Raw genomic sequence first — 22,383 nt, 5'->3', positions numbered from 1 at the left:
ACATGTGAGCCAGGAACAAAATGTAATCATGGGACTTTATAGGAACATTTAGGTCAGGCATCCTCAACTTGACTCATCACACCCAGCAGCTTAAAACTGCACAGCGACCAGTCAGGGAATCACTTTGTTCATACAGATCAAAATGGTGTATCACTACCTAACCAGAGCACAATAAAGACTTGCTTTTTTGGGTGAAAATAGCGCTGTCAACATTTGCTGTCTGAATGTTATAAGCTTCCTGTTAATATGCAAATAATCCTAGAATTATCTTTCAAAAGCAAGGAAAACATTCAAATCTGTTTGTTTACTTTCTACACACGGGAGAACAGTAAACTGAAAATCTACTCATGAATTATTTCCAATGAGTCATTTTCTTACAAAGTCTACTATTCACTACTTCAAGGTGTGTGGGAATTGGGAAAAGGGCTAAACATTATAGTCTCATTTGCTTAACTGAACCTTATGGTTAAATGTACTTGCTGAGAAGCACAGCTCAGTGTCTTCTTCAGCCATAAGCCAAGCTCGGTATCTTTAAATGTGAAGTAGACACTGGTGTCAGCTCAAAGCCACATGTTTTAAAGCTTCTGGCTATAAGGAAATGTAGTTTAAAAAAAACAAAATGACAAAATGCTATCAATTTCATGGAAAAATATAATCAATTCATTAAAAGCTCCAACGACAACAAATGGTGCGCAGGTGTGTGTAGAGCAGCATCAGCCAACATGCAGGCACCTCAATAAAGGAGGCAGAACCAGCTTCTACTGTTGACATTCTTGGAAGCGTTCAAGCAAATAAATGACTCCAGAGAGTAAGAGCTTGGATTTTCTTCTCCCTCACTGGCATAACTAAATTAATAAGCAAACAATAACTCATAACCATCTATAATTAACTTCTAAAGTTCAGCAAAAATACTTGCTAAAAATTAAGCCTGACCAAGGTAAGGGAGGGCAGCCTAAATTCAAGATGAATTAGCTTCCTGGGATTTTGGTAACTGGAAAAAGAGAAAACAAGGTCAGGGCTAAATATGCATAATATGAGAAATAGTCATAACTTCTGCCCTACAGTGATACCCAGCACAACACAAATTTTCACTTCTGAGCTGTATACTGAAAATCGGGATGTTTGCAACAGTAAAATGATGTGCTTATACATGCAGAAAACGTTTTTGGAAAAAAAGAACGTTTCTCCTCAAATGACAGAGAAGAAAGATATAAAATCAGTTCTTTACAGTTATGTTACAATGCCTTTTGGTTGTTCCTAAAGGTTTCTAGTACACAGAACTATATCTAGTACGTAGCTCCAACAGTACGAACCCAACAGAACTGAAGCCTTGTTCCCTTCTCCTACTTTTTTTGCTCCTCCCTGATAATTTAGTACAAGAATAAGAGAACAACAGGTCTCATCTTTCTAGCCAGCTACTACCAGGCAAAATAACCTTTGTCCCTCTACTCCAGTTCTCTGTCTCCAAGCATCCTACTGCCTTTTCTGCATCTCAAACCAAGAACCAAGCAGATTATTTCTATTCTATGGCATCTTTCATTTGGTGAAAATTAGGGGGGGAAAATTGTTTTCTCTTTCTGGTCTAAAGAAAGTTACTCTTTTCAGGCCCCCACACCCCACAGCCCCCCCCCCCCCCTTTGCTGGAGTTTCAGAGGAGATAAATTTGATTCCTAGGTTGGCTGAAATTTTTTCCTTTTGAGGTGATATGTGGTTTCACACATCAATTATTTGTATTGTGCTGAAGGTGGTGAGTGTCAAATGACAGGAAGGACAAAAGAGCTGGCATAAGTTTAACTTGTATACTGTGAAGTTTACTTGGGTATGCAGGGCTAGTTAAGGATGCTAACCAGACACCACAGGACACTGAACATTGCCTTTCACCTGCTTAACAACATATTCCTTATTTGTACCAATGGGAAGAAATGAATATGTATTTATTCTCTTACCCATTCCTGAATCTTTCTTAGTGCCATCTGATATGATATCCACATGATCGCTGTCTACGTCATAACTGAAGAAGTCATTCAAGTAAGTCTTTGATCTCTGGCCACCAAATACATATAAGCAGCGATTTTTCTAAAATAAGAAAAAAAAGGTCTTTACAAAGCTCAAGAAAGTATGTTGGCCAACTCTGACCATTAACAGAAACATTAATGAATCAAAGAGTAACAGATATGTTCCCTGTAAGTTTAAAATCATGCCTTAACTATCAGGTCTATCATTCTTAATTTTCTAAGTATCTTTTACTGTTTTCTCCACAAAAATTCACCAGAAAACAATTATGCAGAATAGTATATTACTCTCAAACTCAATAAAAACTTAAGAATTCTTGATTTAGATTCTTGGTCATCTTGATTCTTGAATTTATGACTTCTCAGTTGTAAGACCTAAACCATTAAGGGCTCACAGCTCCTCTGCCCCAAAAAGCCTCTTAAAAATGCAATTTTAAAGACTTGTTTTTCATTATCTATATGATACCACAAACCTGGATCCAACAGTTTCAACTCCAGAGTGACTACGCAGATTTTACACTGTTAGCTATTGTAACCCTGTCTGATCAAGCTATAACTTCAGAACATTAAAACAGCAATTCATTTTCCAAGTTTAATATTAAAGAATTAATAGTCTCCATGTCTAAAACCCATTAGATCATACACTTCACTGGTAAAATAAAACAAAACAGGAACAAGAGACTGTCCGTAAGAGAAACCATCCAGGTACCAGCACATTACTAAACTCAGAGCAGGCAAATGGCAAGCAGTGAGCCAAGAATAACAGGTTTTTTACTTCTTTCAAGTTTGCCAAGTGGAAGAGGCAGATTATTTTTCTTTCAAATGGTTGAGAAAACAGCAAAGACCTAAGCTTCCACGACCTGTGCTTACAGAAACCTGTATTCTTAAGTTTTCCACGGAAACATAATTGAAAAATCATCAGGTACCTGTGCAGAATTTTGTATGGCAGTATGTTTTTCATCAGATTAAAAGAGCCATTCAAAACAAAAATAAAAGTGAAAGCTCTAGAAGTATAGTATTCGCTACAAAAATTCCGAACTTTCTTTTAAAAGGGAAAGAAATAAACTCAGTGAATTGTTCTAACTGGTCAGTTTTGAATTGGTGATACCAGTACACACTTGAATGCCACTATCTTAATTCACTTCCTCTTCACTCCCAATTCAGATTTTAATGTCAGCAAAACTCTACAAACTACTTACTACCACTAAGAAGCTGCCATGTAAATTCAGTGTAGAACTGCCACTGCACCACACCTCCCTATGCAAGCATTCCTGTTTGATGCTAATCCTCTCTGTACTATTCCACTGAAAATACACGGAAATCTAGTGCAGAATAGGATACTAACTGTCCTCCCTTTAACACCCTCACCCTCTAGTTCCCGTTATGCACTTAAGCAAACGTGGGGTTGACAAGCACAACCAGAAAGGCGATAAACGTGGATTTTAATAGCAGTATGAAAGAAAATGCTACACACACCCCAGCCTCCCCATCCCTCTGCTTTTCCATCAGGCTCTGGACAAAGTTCCCATAATACCATCTGGGCCCAGCTGTTAACAGCTGCTCAAGACAACAAGCAACAGCTGGGTGCTCAGCACAAAGAAATACGAGGCCTGTGCATCTCAGTACACACCCAGTGAGCCCCCGCACTAGTCAAGTTTACCATTCCCGTAACTATGTAGGCTATCTACTAGATGACAAACTTCTAAGTTGCTCTAGCAGCTTTAAAAAGAAAAACCTTTTAAGACAAACTGAAACATAGCATCAGGGTCTACTTACCATTATTCAATTAGAATCAACTATTCGAAATTCACCTTGCTTTTTACTTGAAATTTTACTCAACTGAAGTCATAAAAGCTCCAACACTTGAATTAATACCACCTGCACTTACCAAAAAAGCATCAGAATGCCAGCAAACATAAAATCAAGTGAGATGACACACTGCCCAGGAGATTAAAGCACTTCAAACTTGCAAGAAAAATAAAAAACAGATGCTCTCCTTAAGTTCAGGCATCATAAATTTAAGTATGGTGTGGATACTTACAGAATGGAACAACATACAGTGTCCTATTCGAGACTGGATATCCTCGGGTCCGGCATTACAGGAATCTTCTCTCAGAAGTTTCCATGTCTGACACTGGCAGTCAAAAGCAAACAATCCACTGAACTGCGGTTCACTGGCTCTGCTGTCATCAACGCTGCCGTTGCAGGTCAGAATCCTGCCTCCAAAGGTATATATCATGTGTTTTTCAGAATCCATACACATCTGTAAGAATGACAGAAGCAGTTTTAACCCAGAACATTAAGACTTGAACACTAAGATTTAAGATTGAACATCCCTCCCCTGCAAGCGATAACTACTAAGTTAAGACAATGCTCTGCACATCTCCTAAACCTCTAATAAACAGAAAAGAGCACACGTCTTCATGGTTGATAGGTATTAATCTCAGAAAATTCATTAAAATATGAGTCTAATTTCAACTTACTATTTAATAAGCAAAAAAAGAAAATACTAGATGTACCCTCTGTCACCTAAAAAACTTGCCTCTAGCTGCTGATTTCGGGGCAAAAGATTTTAGATTTTTTCACTGAGATCCGTAGCCAATTCTGCCACGAAGTTAACAGAGTATTGCCTTTGACAACGGCTATGCAAGGGAAAAAAATTCTAAATCGCTGCTAATGTACTGGCTATCACTCAATCGATCCAAAAATCAGCCTGTGATTTGTTACTCAGATTCCATGCATATGTTTATGCAGAAGTAATGGGGCTAACACTAAAGTAGGAGCATAACCTGGTCAAGGATTTTTGATAAGACTGCAGCAGAAGTAAGTTTATCCCCAAAACCTGAATTCGGGTTATGGCACACAGGAGATGCACTGCAGTACAAACCAAACAAAAACCTCTGACTCCACGTGATGTTTTCAGACACAGTGCAACACAGAGGGTTACAAAACACCACGGAGTGGGGGGAAGACAAGATTACAGTGAGAAAGAGATGCTACTCAGCAAAGCCTACACAAAACACTTCTAGTGCAGCACATTTTTAAAGGTTAAACAAAAACCGCTATCACAGTAGGTACTGAGGGAGAGAAGAGGAAAGGCTGCAGATTGATAAAGAATTCAGGGAGGACATTCTTTCCTAAGAGACAGCAGGGGAAAAAAGAAGCAATTTCAGAAGCAGGCAAACAAGGTACAGAGAGTAGCCTTGCCAGCTGACAATTTACTTTTGCCTTTTCCCCAACACCTGGGAGGCTGGTATTTGTTATTAATAGAACTGAAAGACTGATTGGCTTTTGTTCTGCAGACAACACGTATCTTTAATTTTCCGTGTCAGCAGAAACACATATTGTGCTGGCAAACAGCAGCTTTGGTTACAAAACAGCTAGTACCAATAAAAGCAGTTCTTGGGCTGCTTTAAAAATGAGTACTGATGCACTGTTTCTTGGCCATGCTTTATAAAATCAATTTAGAACAAGATACCTTTTTCAAGTACACAAAAGACATTAAACGCAATCTAAGTAAAAACCGTATTCAGTTTGAACACATGGATAGGTGTGATTTTTTAAAAGATTAATAGCCACTCCTTTAAGGTGTTTCAATCTCTACAAAGCAAGCACACTCTACAAATTTTAGAAGATATATTCTGAGAGAAGCTTGATCCTGTTGGCCTCATGTCAGTGCCTTGCTTATAGTATTCTTCCAAAGGTACTATACACAGCTTTAAGATGTTCGTTCCCCAGCGCCCTCCGAGTAGGCAGATCTGCAAGCCCAGCTCAATAAGACTGATTAAAACCAGATGAACTGTGCTTTGAGCTTTAATAAAATGTGTCTTAATAAAATGAATTGGTTTGCAAAGGTTTTAATGATACTTCTGACTCAATTTGATTAGGATACTAGTAGTCAGCGACATCAGACAACAACACTATTAGAATTTAATAGAGAGCAGATCACAGCCTGCCTCATCATTATGTTACCTGGTACAGCACTTCTAAATCGCAGGAGACTACAACCAAAACTGATTCACAAACACTGAGAACTTGTACTAAGAGTATCAGCGCAGCTGACCTGATGATCAAACACCAGCTTTGGACCTCCATCTGCTGCAGTGTCTTCGCTTAGTAACATCCATGTGTTTGTGTCAATGTCATAGCGATAGAAGTCACTTTTCAGAGATTTGCTGTTCCTCACAGAGGAATCCAGATAGCGTCCCAACGTGTAGATCTGCCTTCGTTGAATATCAATGCACATCTTGTGACAAGACCTGGCACTAGGACCACTCTAATAAAGAAAACAACCATAAAATAAAGAGAATAATACATTTAATATTGCTCCAGGTAGGTCACTGTGCACTCGCTAAAGGCAAATAAGCAACTGGAAATCCTTTGGAAATTCAAGAAAATCTGTTTGTAATCAGACAAATACAGGATTAATATATAAGCAACTATGTAACAGGACATTCCACAAGTTTTGTCCTTTAAAAAGACACCAGCAAAAACCTTAACACGTTTTTTACCACAAACTTAGGACTTGAAGAGTTTTTGGAAAATTCCTTAGAAAACAGTCTGTCTTCTCCAGAAGTATTTTCAGAGGTGTGTGAAAGCTACTTGATCTTTCAAAAGTAACATAAATCTATGCACACGAGAGGCAAAGTAAGATGTCACAGCCTATAAATAACTCCACAGGATGAAGATTAAGAAGTGTTCTATTAGAAGAGCCTCTGTTTTGTTAATAGGCTGTTTTCTAACAGATCATAACCAGACACTCCCACAAACAATTATATCCCGTAATGGGTCTTCGAAGGTAACAAAAGCACTCCCTGTCCTTCACAAATAGGTACGGCCATTCCAGTCTCCAACTCCAAGGAAGTTTACCACAGTAAGCAAAACTGCCATAAGTTATGATCTTCAAGAGAAACACAGAGTGCCCCAGTCAAATTATTATGTGCTTATCCATCCAGGAGTGCTCAAGTTAAATCAGAGTAATTTATTCAATGACATTATGACAATGCTATGCAGTACTGGGCAGTGTCCCTTCTGCTTCCCACATCTAACTGAGAACCTTCGTACTCTCCTCTTGAAGCATGACAGCAATATTCCTGTACTCCAAAATACTAGAAATCAAGATCTGAAAAGCCTTATTTGGAAAATATCAGACAAAAGAAAAAACTGACATCTTGCCTATAAATAAATTCTGTGGTTTGTGTCATTTTGGCACTTCCTAAAGGAGGATGCCAGAACAAGGCTGGCTCGATGACTTTGACAGTCTGGAAATCAACATGACAAGTGATAAGATTTCAAGGGATAACAAAATGTAATGTGTACAGAAGACTAAGTATGAAAGAAAAAATATATTAAAATCTATTGAAAAATAAAGATTACGCAAGTAGGTGAAGATGTAGCAAATCACCACTTATTAGAACACTTCCAGTCAAAGAAAAGTAGTCATGCCATAACAATCAATCATAATTTAGGTTGGAAAAGACCCTTAATATCATCAGGTCCCACCATTAACTCAACACTGCCAAGTCCACCAATAAACTATGTCCCTAAGCACTACATCTACATGTCATTTAAATTGCTCCAGGGACAGTGGCTTCACCGCCTCCCTGGGCAGCCTGTTCCAACGCTCGGCCACCCTTTCTGTGAAGACATTTTTCCTAATATCCCATCCAAACCTCCCCCGGCACAACGTGAGGCCGGTTCCCTGTGTCCTGGCACTTGTTCCCTGGGAGCAGAGACCAACCCCCCCTGCCTACAGCCCCTGCCGGGCAGCTGTAGGGAGCCACCAGGTGCCCCTGAGCCCCCCCTCTGCAGGCTGACCCCCCCAGCTCCCCCTGCCGACCCCCCCAGCCCCTGCCCAGCTCTGGACATGCTCCAGACCCTCAGTGTCTGTCCTGCAGCGAGGGGCCCAACACTGAACACAGCATAATATTTGCTCAAAATGCTACCAAATACTGCCTTACTGGGGGATGGGGGGGTGGGGCAGAAATCATCTTCATAATTGTACCATTTAATGTAAAAAAAATTCTGCTAAAATTACTGAAGCTTAAAATATGCCGATGGAATAAACCACTAAAATGGATAAAATACGAAAGGAAGCATTACATCTTTGCATTCAAAAGACTTGACTAATGTTCTAGAATCAATTTCTTGATTAAAAAAGTTGCTGTAAACTGTTTACAGTAACTCAAATGACAATCTGAAGAGGTAAACTGAATTGTTCATGTTTTGTAAATAAGAAGTATTATATCACCAGTGATTACAGCTTTGAGGATTAGTTACTTCATGGTTTGTTAGGTTTTTTGGTGGGGTTTTTTTTTCTGAAAAGTGTACTGATAGAAATGAAATATTAGCATAATATCCTGAAATGCCACAAAAGTTCATTCATTGCCTTTGGTCACATGGAAGCTGACAAAGGCGGCTGAAAATACTCTATCTACCCTGTTCCCAGAAAATACAAAGCAGTACCTTCCATAGGACCCTTTTCCAAACACACAGGGTGGTTTCTTTGCACAAAAAGTACCAATTTGTGTGTTCACCAAGTTTGTTCCCGATTCACAAGAAAGTAACTACAGTAGACAAAGTCCATCTCTCATTACGTAGCTGGGACGCTTAATGATATGCCATTTCTCCCTTGCCAAAGAGCACATATTTACCTTGGCACAGCTGCCTGGTAGACCAAACTGTAAGATCTACTCGTGATATCTGATTCTCCCCATTTTGCCAGGTCACTGCAGTTTTTTAATTGAACCTGCCGATCTAGCTATCTTCCCTCACTCCCTCACCTCTGTATGCTCTATGGGCTAAAGTAAATCCTGCCCCATTTGCTCGAATAACGTCTTTAGCACTTTCAAGAATAATTCTTCAGCTTAATTTCCAGACCTGCCTCACCATGAAGAGCTGCACTGTCAACTGAAATTTGTCTGAGTACAGACACAAGGCTGAGATGCTCAGCATCCACAATACCAGTTCCAAGCCATTCACATCAACAGCACAGTTGGTATACTAGCAAAGTATACAACATACAAATTTCAGCTCCTAAGATTATGTTAAAATGAGACAAGAATTCAGGAAAAACGTCTTCTTTCCTGATTTATGTACTGGTCACATCTCACAGGGCAATATCTGCCTTTTTAAAGGGCTATTAAAGGTTTTAAGTTTGATCATTTCATCTGTACAGACACAGAAACTTCATCACCTCAAGTCCACTTAAGAACTTCAACCCCTACCAACTTGCAGACCCCGCCACAGCATGAGCTATTTCTTCTAATAAAGAAGACTTCACACAATTCTAATCTTTTCTCAAAGAAAACCGGAGTTATTCTTGCATATCCCTTACAAGATCATATGGAACCTGCCACGTTTCCAATTTAATCTACGTGTTTACCAATACAAGTAAATAACTTCATTAAACAGTGGTACACATTGGTTTGACATTTGAAGCAAGAGGGGAAAGGCCTAAATCCGTGTTCACATGGGAGCTACTCAGTTTGACCATGGAAGTCCTTGTAATTTGTGTATACTTCAAAGGGGGACACAAAGTTCATTTACAAAGACAGATATGGACAGTCACTGAAAATGAATAAAACACTTCCAGGCACATGTGGTTAAGTGAATCAAGAGCCCGTGGGCGGCTGCAAATGTTCATCCAAAAAACCACATACTTCATGTGGTTACAATAGCAAGCCTGTTGTTCAGACAAAGAACACACTGCCGCAACTTGTCATGGAGAAAGTGACCCTCCAAATTCAAACAGGAAAGTCTGTTGATTCCAGAAGCACTCAAAGAACTTGACCCCTTATAAGCACAAGTGAGAAAAACTGACCACGTAGACATGACACACTCTAACCTACAACTGAAGAACTCAAGTATGGTTATAGAGCAGGACAACCTTTTGTCCCCTCCTGCCACAATGTAGGCTGGCTGACAATCCATGAGTTAAGGTCCAAGGTGAGCAGATCTTCACGATCTCTATACCCTTATTCATATTTGGGCCTTATCACCAAAGATGAGCTGCAGACACACACGAAGTACTTGCTGTAATTGCTACTGCTCTAAACATACTGACTGCCATTCCCAAACTTATTTGCAGCTACTAAAGAGAATTTCACCTGCATACTGATAACTGCAAGGGAGTATTAAACAAATCCAAGTATTCTCAAGCAGAGCAGCAGGCAAATAAGTTTTGCCCAGTTTCTGTTTATCTGCTTCTGTGGTTATCTGAACTCATAACAAATCAAGGCAAGACTTCTCATTAAGGACTTTCTATTAAGTACTTCCTACATTAACTACATTCTATGATTTTATGATTCTGCTTTTCTTTAGATCTAGTTTCATTGAACTGTGTTCAAAGTTGTTTACATGTAGCATCTACATTTTTGCAGATGAAGCTTCAAGGACTGATTAACTGATTCAGTTAAGGTATTACTTCCCAGAGTGCATCTTAGTTAAAGAGACTCTAGTAAGTCACATCCAGCAACAGCACCCAAATGATCTGAACAAACACCGGCTTTGGGGACTCTTTCCAATTCTCATCAGGAAGCTTCTGGCACACGCACTGCAGAAACCACACGTGAAGGAAGCTTGTGACTAGGCTAAGTTCTTATTCAGATGGCAAGCAAAGCGTTATGTTGCTTCAGCCAGTCCCTCTACTTATGCCAAGGCTGCAAAGGCAATAGTAAAGCATTAGCATATCACATTTCTAACCTACTGGACAGCAAACAATACCAAGGATTACTAAGCATGGGCACTGTTCAGTTTCTGTGGAACTCAGTAAGCGCCCACACAGAGCCAAGACTAACCTGAACAAAATGGCTCTCTGCCACCCAGCACCACTGTACAATTAGCACAGCATAATAACAGCTAAGACAGATTAAACAGTATGTGCCATGACCCCATTTTAAAGTGCTACAAAACACCAAGTTTCTGTACCCTACTCCTATAATCTTCCTCAAACAGGTTGGTCAAGATGCAGTTCCTCCGGTCTCTAAAATACAGATAAATGCCCTGATGAGGGTGGGATGGTAGGGAAAGGGGGTGAGTATGTATAGCTAGGAGTACCTAAGACAGGCTTTCAATCCTTTAAGCACCCAGGAGTGACCAAGACCAAATAGGATTTTTTGGTTTCGTCAGCGCTACGCGAAATTCAATTGTGCAATGCCAAGTGAATACACAGTATACTTTATGAAAAGCCTTCTCAACATGCTAAGCCACTTTATAAAATCTAATTAGAGCTTTCTTCATTTAACTTGCAAATGCTGAAAGCAATTATCCCACTTAAGGACTAACTTACAAAACGTTTTCAAAAAGCAACACAACAGCACCAAGAGACAACACTGCCTCCTTAGAATAATTGATTTGTTCCTATACAGGAGATAAAGGATTGGGACTCAACTCCTTAGGGTAGGGTCTGTTCAAACAACTATTTATGCCAGAATCAGCATGCATCATCTTAGCAACGGCATCCTGGCATGCTCTGCTAAGGCACAAACATGATAGCTTTCATTTCTTGTTTTTAAATAAATGTCCTATGAAACTGCTTTAATGCGAACAGGACTGCAGGAAGCCAGTTCCACTCCCCATCCCACCCACCCCCAAACAAAAACTGGGGAAGCTTGGCCTCTTTTGGTTATCATAACCTTTTATGAATAAAGGGGTTTCAGTTGCAAGAAACTCTGTTTTATTCAAACAGATCCAGATGAAAAACCTCAGGAGCAAGCCTGGACCCTGTTCAAGAGTCAGGGAAATAAAAACAAAGAACAGCTGACTAATTCTCCCTTCTCGGTGCTGTAAAAGACTGAATGGAATGTGAACACTGCCTCCAGTATAAAGTTCAAAAATAAGCGTCATGAGGTAAATGCTCTTGTCCTACAGCAAACTAGGACGAGGACATAAAAAGACACAAACAACCTACTTTGTTTCCAGTTCTGAGAGCACTCTGTCAAGCAACAAATAGCCCCTCCTGCCTATACACAACTGCAGAGATTAATTGCTCTCATTTCCCACTGTCAGAGTATAATTCACTTCCTCCTTCATTCCACGCCCCTCAAAAAAAAAAAAAAAAGGAAAGTTCGCCACAATCTTGAAAATTAAATGAAATGCATATTATTCTTGGCATTCGTTCAAGTCTATACATTTTTAAGATTAGAGCTTGTTAGTGCTGTATCAATGCCAGTCTTCAGCTAAAGCGTACTCCCCAAGTATTTAAGCTGCAGCTCAAAACGACTTTACTCTAGGCAAGTACTAAATTCAGCAAGAGAAATAGCTACAGCCATACACAAAACAAAACACTTTCATCCCATAGAAGTTGCTTACAGAAGGCATTTTAATTTTCTTATAACCTAGGAGTGTCAGAAACCTAACAGAAGAATTGCATCTATTGCTTTTTACAGTAGCATAGGGCATTTGTATTCCCCATTAGCCCAAAACACGCGGAGGCTGATGTATTGCTTCTAACACCCCTGCAATCACTGACCACATGCCAGCAGCACCAAGTCCAAGAGGGAGCAGGGTCTTGCACATTCAGTCATACAACAGGAGCATCACGACAGTACTCAGGGCCAGAGCAGCCCAACACAGGCACACAGCTAAGGGTATGCACTGTCTATAAGGGTTCCCTAAGCACCCAAAACCATCCCATAAACAGCATATTCCGCTACTTTTTCCTACCATATATGATGACAGAAATCAGTGCTACGCATGTCATTTGATGTCCGAGATTGACAGCTCTAGCACTAAACAAAAACCTTTGAATGTCACACTGGGTAGCCACAGCAAAATATTAAACTGGGACTCAAATATTTCTAGAAGCCCAAGATGGGAGTCTAGCTCCAAAATAACATATCCTGGATGTTGAATGTACACTCCATTCATTCAATTACTCTGCAAGTTTGCCTTCTATAGAAGCTTAAAGCAGCATATGAAGCTAACAGTTACACTAGGTCAGCAGCCACGCATTTCCACTCCAAGATCCTCTTGCTATTATTCATGAAAGATGACAGGTATTCCAGCTTCCTTTTACAGCTGCTGTGCTTAGCTATAAAGAATATTATTTGACAGTATGCAAATTAAATATGTTCTGCCAATAAATATTTTGGGAGGCCTATTAAATAGATCAGAATCTGGCTAAGAATCACAACACTTAAAACTTGCCAGGACCAGTACTGGAAAGCTATAGGTCCACAATTTTTCACACAAAACAATTAAATGCCTTACAACAAATATCAGGTTTGAATACCAAAAGGTTTGACAAATATTTGCAAATAATTAACTATTAATAAGTCTAGCCATAATTAAGACAAGGAAGATATCCCTTGGTCAGCAGTTGACATAGTATTTGAGCTATGCCTAATCTGCTTACAAGTACCCTCCTATAGCAATGCAACGAAATAGATTTCGTTCCAAAGTCCTTTCTGGGCATCTGACTCAGACCTGATGGAGCAAATTAAAGTCCGAGGCAGCTTTTAGCACACTGTCTTGATGCATCTCTAAGGTGAGAAAACAAAATTTAACAGGATGAAGCTTTTTCTTCTTCTTCTTCTTCTTCCTAAAAGCATGCAGACATTTCAGATAGTCCTAATTTCTCACTGTTGATACTTCACAGCCTCAAGATGAGCCTTCCACAAAGAGACTTTCCCTGCTTAGACTAGAAGTAAAAAATAAACGGCCCAGTGTTCTATTTTTGAAAGACTCTTCAATGAGCTTATAAATCGAAAGATTAAGCTCAGAGATCATACATCCTGATCCTTATGACTGCAGTGGACTGGATTTGATGACTCATGAGGGGCCCATCCCTTCCAGTCCTACATACAACTTTACTCACAGTTTGCTGCATCCTTCAGTGATCACTGCAGGTTCACCACAGCACACACGAGCAGATTCAGTGTAGCAGATGAACACTGCTATGAAAATGAATAGATACTTAACGTGCTGTTCCCATGAGACTGATTACCTGTTAAAGATTAGTTTTCCTGCAGGACTGTTTGCAGAAACAACTAATTCCAAGTTATTTTCATGGAGGAATGAACTAACACATGACCTATGGGCTTCTGATGAATCCTGATTAACAAACCTCTAAAGGAATAAAGCGCCCCCTATGAATTGACGCGTGAACTTTCCGAAGCCCCAATATTCTGCTTCTGATATCTGTTGCGCGAGTTTGACTACAGTGCAGAAACAACATTGGCAACCAATGCCTGAGTTACTGTCAGCACAGGGAGCCGCATTCCCGGGTCATTTCTGAGCTATGCACTCTCACTTGGCTTGCTCTCACACCAAGGTATCATCAAGGCCTTCCAGCAACGCATAACACCGTGGATCTCTTGTTGCAGCAAATCAAGGCATCCTATGACCAAGAGAATTTTTAGGCAAGCAAGTGGAACAAAGGGGGAAAAACTCCCAGAGCTTCAAATACACAAAGAGTGTGAATTCATTCTTTCATTCACATAAATAAGGTTGCAGGAACACATATGAAGGTCTCGTCTAGGCTTTAGTTTACAGTCAAAAATATGTCATCCAGACTACGTGATTCACCTTACAAATGCAAACAGGAGAACCACTGAAGTAATACCCTAGTAGAAGACAACCTTGCAGCAAAAGGACATCAATACTGTGCTAATTCTAACAAAAGGCACAATTAACCTGCAAACCAAGCACTATTCACACTGATGAAACATGAGTAAAATTACAGTTTCTTAAATTTTAACAAGAAGGTCGTTGATTTGTTACACATCGACTGCTCGGCTTTGCTTTCAGTAACACTGATGAAACACAACAGACGACCCACCACAGAACCAGAGCTTTCACCAGCTCTGAGAGATGGGCCCTCAGGACAACATCCCTCATGTGCCGAATTTAACTAACCCCATTAACAATTGCAGGATGTTGAATGAGGTCATTTTTGCATGCATCGTAAGTTCACGCTGTCCTCTCATTACCAGTAACAATGGCTAGTGAAGGTCCAGCCAAGAGAGATTTTTCCATAGATGCAAACTCTTCAGCTTAACTACAGTCACACTTGCAGACTAACAGGCTAGCAGGCTGAAAAGAATTTTTTGAACTGTTTAGCCACAAAGATGAAGATGCAGCAAGGCTCGAATTTTTGAAGGTTTGTTTTGGTTTTTTTAAATGTCCTTGAAAAGCTGGTGATAGATAAACATGAAATTTTAAGTTTAAATACTTTTTCACAGGCTTTCAAATGTTTCTGAGAAAGTGAAGACAGTCTTAAACAGATGACAAAGGAGTAGTTTGTATCCAGAGGTGTCAGAAAGTCATAAAAGTGACTATATGTTTCTTCCCTTTGGGCTAACCCATGGCTATGAGATTCCCATCTCTAGGATACAGACAGTAAGTACAGCTTAATGCAGGCTTCCTCTATTAGCTATTACAGCAACATAGCAAAGGATAAAACCCCACATATATATATGAGAATAGAATATTTTCTACATTAAAAAAACAAACGGAACTGTGGAGATTGCCATGTCTTCTTTTGAACCAAGTGACAGTTGAGGAAAGCCCTTGTGAGATTCCACCCTGGTGAGACACCCCCCCCCCCCCCCAGTGCTGTATCCAGCTCTGAGGTCCCCAATGTAAGAAGGACATGGACCTGTTGAAGCGAGTCCAGAGGTGGCCAGAGATTATCCGAGGGCTGGAGCACCTCTCCTATGAAGACAGGCTGAGGGAGTTGGGGCTGTTCAGCCTGGAGAAGAGAAGGCTCCGGGGAGACCTTAGAGCACCTGCCAGTACCTGAAGGGGCCGACAAGAAAGCTGGGGAGGGGCTTTGTACAAGGGCATGTAGCGACAAGACAAGGGGGAATGGTTTGTACAAGGGCATGTAGTGACAGGACAAGGGGGAATGGTTTTAAAAATAGAGGATAGAGTTAGATTAAATATAAGGAAAAAATTCTTCCCTGTGAGGGTGGTGAGGCACTGTCACAGGCCGTCCAGAGAAGCTATGGCCGCCCCATCCCTGGCAGTGTTCAAGGTCAGGTTGGCCGGGGCTTGGAGCAACCTGGGCTGGTGGAAGGTGTCCCTGCCCGTGGCAAGGGGTTGGAACTAGATGGTCTTTAAGGCCCCTTGCAACCCAAACCATTCTGTGATTGTATGAAAGATGTAGCTTCTGAAACTTTTGTTTATATAACCTTTCAGAACATAACTTCGTTATCCAGCTGCAGAAACCACATCAATTACCACCAGAAGTGCAGCACACAGCTAGCCTTTGCTGTATCATAGTTTCAGAAACAAGGAATCTCCCATTCTGCAATAATCTACACAGACGAAAGTCAGCCAAGAAACAGTACAAGTGTTTTCACTGGAGGTCTGCAAAGAACCATGCTAAACACTTCTCTTCCCTATACCAAGAAGAATTAAGCATAAGGCAGCAAGCACATGTTGAAGACCTTTTAGAGACAGAGTACTGAAAACAAAGCATGCACGGGGCAATGCAAGGACTAGAACGCAACAGTTCTTGAATCCCAGTATAAAATCTCCATCACATACATGCCCTGTCATTAAGTCCAATTAAACATATTAGGCTCTTTCAGCTCCGCATACCAACGCACTATCCATTTTGCCAGTACATGCTCTTGAGACAGTCCAGAAAGCTTAAGTCCTAATTACCTCTAAAACCCAGCGGCAGAAATACATTATTAGCAGCAAGGTCCACAAAAAGTTACATTTTCAAGCATGTAATTACCCAGACAATTTAGCTAAGGATTTGTCTATTACACTACTTAAGAATGTTTCCCCTATGTTACCATGTTGGGATAACTAATATTTCTTTGGGGACTTCTCTATTTGTACAGCTTGAGGAGCGTTAATGTAACGGAAGTCTTTCACAGTCCAGCTGAAATAAGACTACTCTGCTCCCAAGGCAAAGTTGACTGGTGTGTGAAGCTACTTTCACCCTGCTGGCAAGAGAATAAGCTTTCCTCCCACCTTCTACCCCCACATTTCTTTAAAATCCTTTTTCCCCATCCATTCAGTGTGAAATGCAGGGTTCCAAGGATTCCAGCTGTCTCTTTTCTTACAGGTATGTATTTCTGTGTCTTTAAAACCCAAAAGGATATAAATCAGCGTTCCTTATACCACTATTGATTGCTTCACTAAATCCTTACCTGATAATGCTGTAATACTTTAAGCAGTTCAAGAATGTGTCATCTTCCTGGACACACATTCTCAGCCACCATAGTGTGTCTCTGTATACTGCCTCATCTGCAATTAACAGGGAACTGGATGATGCAATAACTTCCTAATAAAGTCATACAAGTAAATTAAACCTGCATTCCAGATCAGAGCGGTAAACTCATCACGAGCTAGAAGTGGTGATTTTTATCGGAACATAAACGCCACAAATCAACTATGCATGATGTATTACTTCAAGGTGTAAAAGTAGTTTACAGGTTGCACCTTTTGCAACTGGAGGCTTTATAATGGTTTGGAAATCCACGTATAATCTGAAGACTGGCACACGCAAGCTCCAGAACTGCCAAAGCTTTGCAGCCTTCACAACGCTGTGCATAATGCATTTATTTAAGTACTCCCTTCTCTATGAGACTGACTTAAATACCAGCATGTGGAAGAAAGGAACCTCTGCGCATTGAAACATCTGGTATTAGGAATAACTGAAGTTTGGCTGGTTTTCTGCACCTTTTTCATGCTGAAAACAAGAACAACAGGTACCTAGTGATGGAACTGAATAACTTAAGACCCAGAGCTGTTTTAAAATATGGGTGAACTTTTCTTCAAAAAAATGTCAAAGTTAAAAAAGACAGATAAACAAGGGTTAAGAGGACAGAACTCCCTAGGCACACAAGGTAGCACAAGCAAATAAGTTACCTTTAAAAGCTGAAAACCTTTTCAAAAGTTTACTTAAAAAATGCAAAATAAAAAATTAGGTACTTCGCCCTCAACAGGGTCTTTTTGTTTTAGGCTCTGTGTGGAAACCACTGGAGAGTTAAGTCAGCCATATCTGAAAGTCTCTAACATTTTGGAGAAAGACTACTGGCTAGAACATTTTAAAACCATTATGCTACTAAGCAGGGAGGAAAATAAAACATTAGCATGTGACATTTAGGACCAGCCTAGAATACTTTTTATTTGGTTCACTTCAGCATCTGCCTTCTTTGTCCCTACTTTTCTAGGCATTTACACTATTTAGGAAGTTGGCTCAGAGGTGTATCTGCAGTATCCAAGTTTCTATTGCAGGCTTTTGGGGACAGCTGCTTTCTCCCTATGTGCTTTTGTGGCACCAGGCATCTCGTACAACTGAGCATCTGTACAATTGGAACTACTCAGAAGCAGAACATGGCAGATTCAGTATATTAGATCTCAAGCCCATAAACATCACAGTATTTGAAACAAAAAACCCTCGAGTTACTTAAAGCGTCTTCCAAACTGTATCACCATCTGTGGGAAGGAGTCAATATTTGAGACTAGTTCAGTTACTACACTGGAAACAGCACAGGGTAAAAGCTTTACATAGATAAGCTTACGTATGTCTGCATCACAATAAAAAAAAAAAAAAAAACAGTCATAGGTGTCACAAACTCTTACAAATGTATAAAATGCTTGTGTGGTAACATGACATTGGGTAAATTCATACACGTCAACAAATGTAAAGAAATGCATGCAGACACCATAGAAAATTTAACTAGAAACACAATAGCAGATGAAATTCACCCCAGTTCTCACTATTGTGAGAGCTTTCTATACTTGTCAGCTTTTACTTTCAGTGTCCTGGAAAAGCACTTTGTGTTAGCAGCAAACTGTCACCTTACAATACATTGATTTTCTAGATCATTTTGAACCTACTGAACAGTAGACACTTGTTGACCTACACTTCCCTTCATTGTGAGAAACTATTTATCCTCTCAACCCATGACAAGACCTTCACTTCTGTCTTTGGCAAGAAACACTTTAAAAGTTTGAGAAACACAGCGGCACGTAAACCTAACTCATTTGCACAATTTCCACATCCTGCACAGAGCTGATTTGTGAGCAGGGTTTTCCTCTTAAAAAGTCAGAATTAGGATAAGTCAACATACCATATTTACAAATATGCACCACAGAAGCTACCGATTTGTGCAGTAACACAGTTTGAAGGGAGATCCTGTATCTCTTCTGGTGTCTCTAGGGAATACTGAAACAAAGTATAGGAATACTAGTAACATACAAAACACACCAACTATCACGCTTCTTCATTCTCATTTATCAAAACCCCAGAGGCATCAACATTCCCAGCATTTTGATCCTATTTAAAAATCCACATAACTACAAATTTACACCAAGCAAACTCTTTCCAATGGCTCACTTAGTGTCCTCTTGTATTGAATTTCACTAAATTAGCCTTCAAAAGAGAAAGCTGCTGCTTGGAAACTAGAACTATTAGACATCAAAACACACACATTAGGTTTCTCTATTAATTGACACTGGCCTAGAATCAAAATGCCCAAGGAACAACAAGGCTTGGTTTTTTCAAAACTATTTATTCCCAAATGCTAGAAAGGTCTACTGATCTACAACCACTAATAAACCCTGGAGACAACTGCATTTGTCAGAACATTCCACTTGGTTCAGGGTAAAAACCCTTAAAGGCTCTTAGACTAAACATGTTTTAGCAATACTTCATGCCAACTGATCCATAGAGTTGTTGCATACTCCAGTGCTCCACAGAAGAGATGGAACTTGTGGGTACAGTTCAGAGGTCATGAGCTGCTCCACAGTGCATCCCCTTGGAAGGATGCAGTCTTGGAGAAGGGTGATTTGACAAGAACTGCAGGAGCCCTGATGGATCCATACACTAAAGGGTGGCGGGGAAGTTCTCAGGTGGCTTTGTTTGTCAGCAGTTATGGTACACACTGGAGGTTCAGCCCAACGCTGCAAGCAGGTCATCCAGACTCTCTTTTTGAGACTGTAAGTGATCAGCTACTCCAGCAGAGCTACAAGCATTTTTTCCTGACGTAAAAAGGACTACAGAAAATTGGTAGTCTAATTGTTAAAAACCACAAATGCAACTTTAAGTAACAGAGACACATTATCTCCAGCTCAGTGACAAATTTTGAAAAACAGCAGCAACAGAGTTTACCAAAAAGGTCACACAGCCTTTTCAGAACACACTGCAACGAAAGCTACCAGTACCTTTATCCCAAAAATGTCACTGTGCATAACTTCTATGATAGCACTGGATAACATGCAACTTTTACTATATTCCACTTGTGTCCAAGCTGAATTATTGAGCGGCTAATTTAACCATTGTTACCGATTAATCAGAACAAAAGAGTTAGAAGCAGAACCAGCAGCACAGTACAACACAAAAATACGACTAAGGTCTACTGAAACCTACTCTGAATATTTTTAAAAATTCCATTTCAACAGACATTTCCTTTCAGCAAATTGTTTGTGAACAGTCAATGTCCCTATTAGAGAAACATCTGGAGTCTTTGTTTTTGAATTTGCTTCTCAAAATTTGATATTGACCTTTTCATTTCTAAATCAGGTTTTATCCAGATCTCTTTAGGGAAAAAAAACAAATCCAAAACAAAACAAAACCAAACCCAAAACAACACACTGGTGGTTTGCAAGTACAGCTGCTGCCAGTTCACTGTACCTCAGTAAGTCACCAAAGCACTGGACTATGCCTCAGCAGGCCGCCTTCTGAACTCCACTGCAGACTACATCCACGCAGAGAGTCCTTCTAGAAGTCCGTTTCTAAAGCCACACACATTTCTTCACACTTGTCTCTAAGTACATCTCTTCTTCAAAATTCCCCATTCAACTCATTTTTTTTTCCTTTTAATTCCCCTATCTTGCTTCCTCTAAGCCCAATTCCCATCTTCCGTTTCCATTTCCTGACCTTCCACTGCACCCTGTAACTGTTCTTCCTCCCAAATTCTTTTATTGCCACTTTTTATATCAACCCATGACTCTTCTACTGTGTCTCCTCCACAGCTCTCCTTTGCACAGCCCTTCTTTCTCCCATCCCGGCATTACTCTGCTATAGTCAGACAAGAGGAACTTGAAAACATACACTGCTCCTGGCATTGCTGATGCCTTGCATCCCAGCCAGGCCTCCCAAGCTTTTACAGAAGCTCAACTGGATGCGGCAGGATCCCAGAAAAAAAGGAAATTAATCCTTTAAATACCAGAACTACCCACACTGGTTTGTGCAGGAAGAAAGCACAGTAACCCGTTTTTTGCCAAGAAGGCCCCATTTCACTGCAACGTGAGCTAGCCAAATGTATATGCTAAGCAGCCACAAAGCAAGAAGGAAAGTAACAGTAGAGATTTAAAATTGTCATGCCTTCTTTTCTATGTCTGTTCTTCACTTTCCCAAGCTCTTTATAAAGAGAGACAAAGGAAAGGAAGTCCAGCTGTTTATCTTTACCATTAGTCAATAAGAGTCCCAATTTCCCCTTGGTATTACATCACACACACCCCTCCTTATCTTAAGGAGGTTACTTGTTGGGTAAACAGTGAGAAAAATAGTAAACCCCCTGGTTCAATGCAAACAGAAGCACAGCCTACAGGACTGCGCCCTGGAAGACTAAAATCCAGCTTCAGCAGCGTTATCAGTAAACATACAAGTAGCCATGTGCAGTGATGAAAGGGCTAAGAGTGAAAAATCCCAACTTACAAGGATATGAAGTTTATATTTTTATAGTTATAAATATATTTATATCTTTATACAGCTCTATTATGATAGAAACCAAAATATCACATTTGGTTTCATTATAGCCCATTTTATAAAGGATGTTTGAAACGTTAAGTGCATGACAGGCACTGAGATCTGAAGGCTACAGGAAGTGCCTTACTGTGAGATTTTTTTTCAGCTCAGGCTGTTTGTCCTATTTGATTACAACCTCTAAACACCTTTGCCAGGAAAAAATGGCTAATATTAAAGTGTTATTTCATCAGGTACAGAAGCTCACAAAATAAGCTGTAACAAGAAACTGGAAAAATACAAATGGGAAAGAAGATGTTTTTATACTTCTCTCAAATAGTTAAGCAAATCAACCCCTGAATTTGTCAAAAAGTACTGGAATCTCAAACTTTTGATACCTTCAAGCAGGGATTGCATGCATTTCCTGAAGTTATGCTCTGACAAACAAGTAACAAACTCAAAACACAGTAACTACATGAAACTTCAATGCTTCACAGCATACAGTGAAGTGAATTACACAAGCCAAAGGTCTCAGATGCGGGTTTTTTTGTTACCTCTTATAAGCCAAGCAACATCCATTTCAGAGGTTTCATACATCAAATACTGAGCAAAACAGGCCAAGGAAAGTGGCTCAAACGAACACCACAAAAGCTCTCGGGATTGTGTGGCCTCTGGCAGTTACCCTGTCCTCTACATTTCTGTCTGTTAGCCGTCCAT

General features: G+C 40.1%; 1 protein-coding gene across 3 annotated transcripts in view; it reads right to left on the bottom strand.

Moving 5' to 3' along the window:
- Positions 1-22,383, bottom strand: part of MKLN1 (muskelin 1) — a 107,391-nt gene that overhangs the window by 32,640 nt on the left and 52,368 nt on the right. For all 3 annotated transcript variants that reach the window (XM_037388383.1, XM_037388384.1, XM_037388386.1), the window contains 3 exons: positions 6,076-6,288; positions 4,054-4,275; positions 1,947-2,076 (listed from right to left, as the gene is read on the bottom strand). In XM_037388383.1, the coding sequence (XP_037244280.1) occupies positions 1,947-2,076; positions 4,054-4,275; positions 6,076-6,288 (565 nt within the window). The remainder of the gene's footprint in view (positions 1-1,946; positions 2,077-4,053; positions 4,276-6,075; positions 6,289-22,383) is intronic.

This window comes from Falco rusticolus, chromosome 5 (genome assembly GCF_015220075.1).
Source record: "Falco rusticolus isolate bFalRus1 chromosome 5, bFalRus1.pri, whole genome shotgun sequence".
Lineage (NCBI taxonomy): Eukaryota > Metazoa > Chordata > Aves > Falconiformes > Falconidae > Falco > Falco rusticolus.
This window is presented reverse-complemented; position numbering and strand designations above follow the sequence as displayed.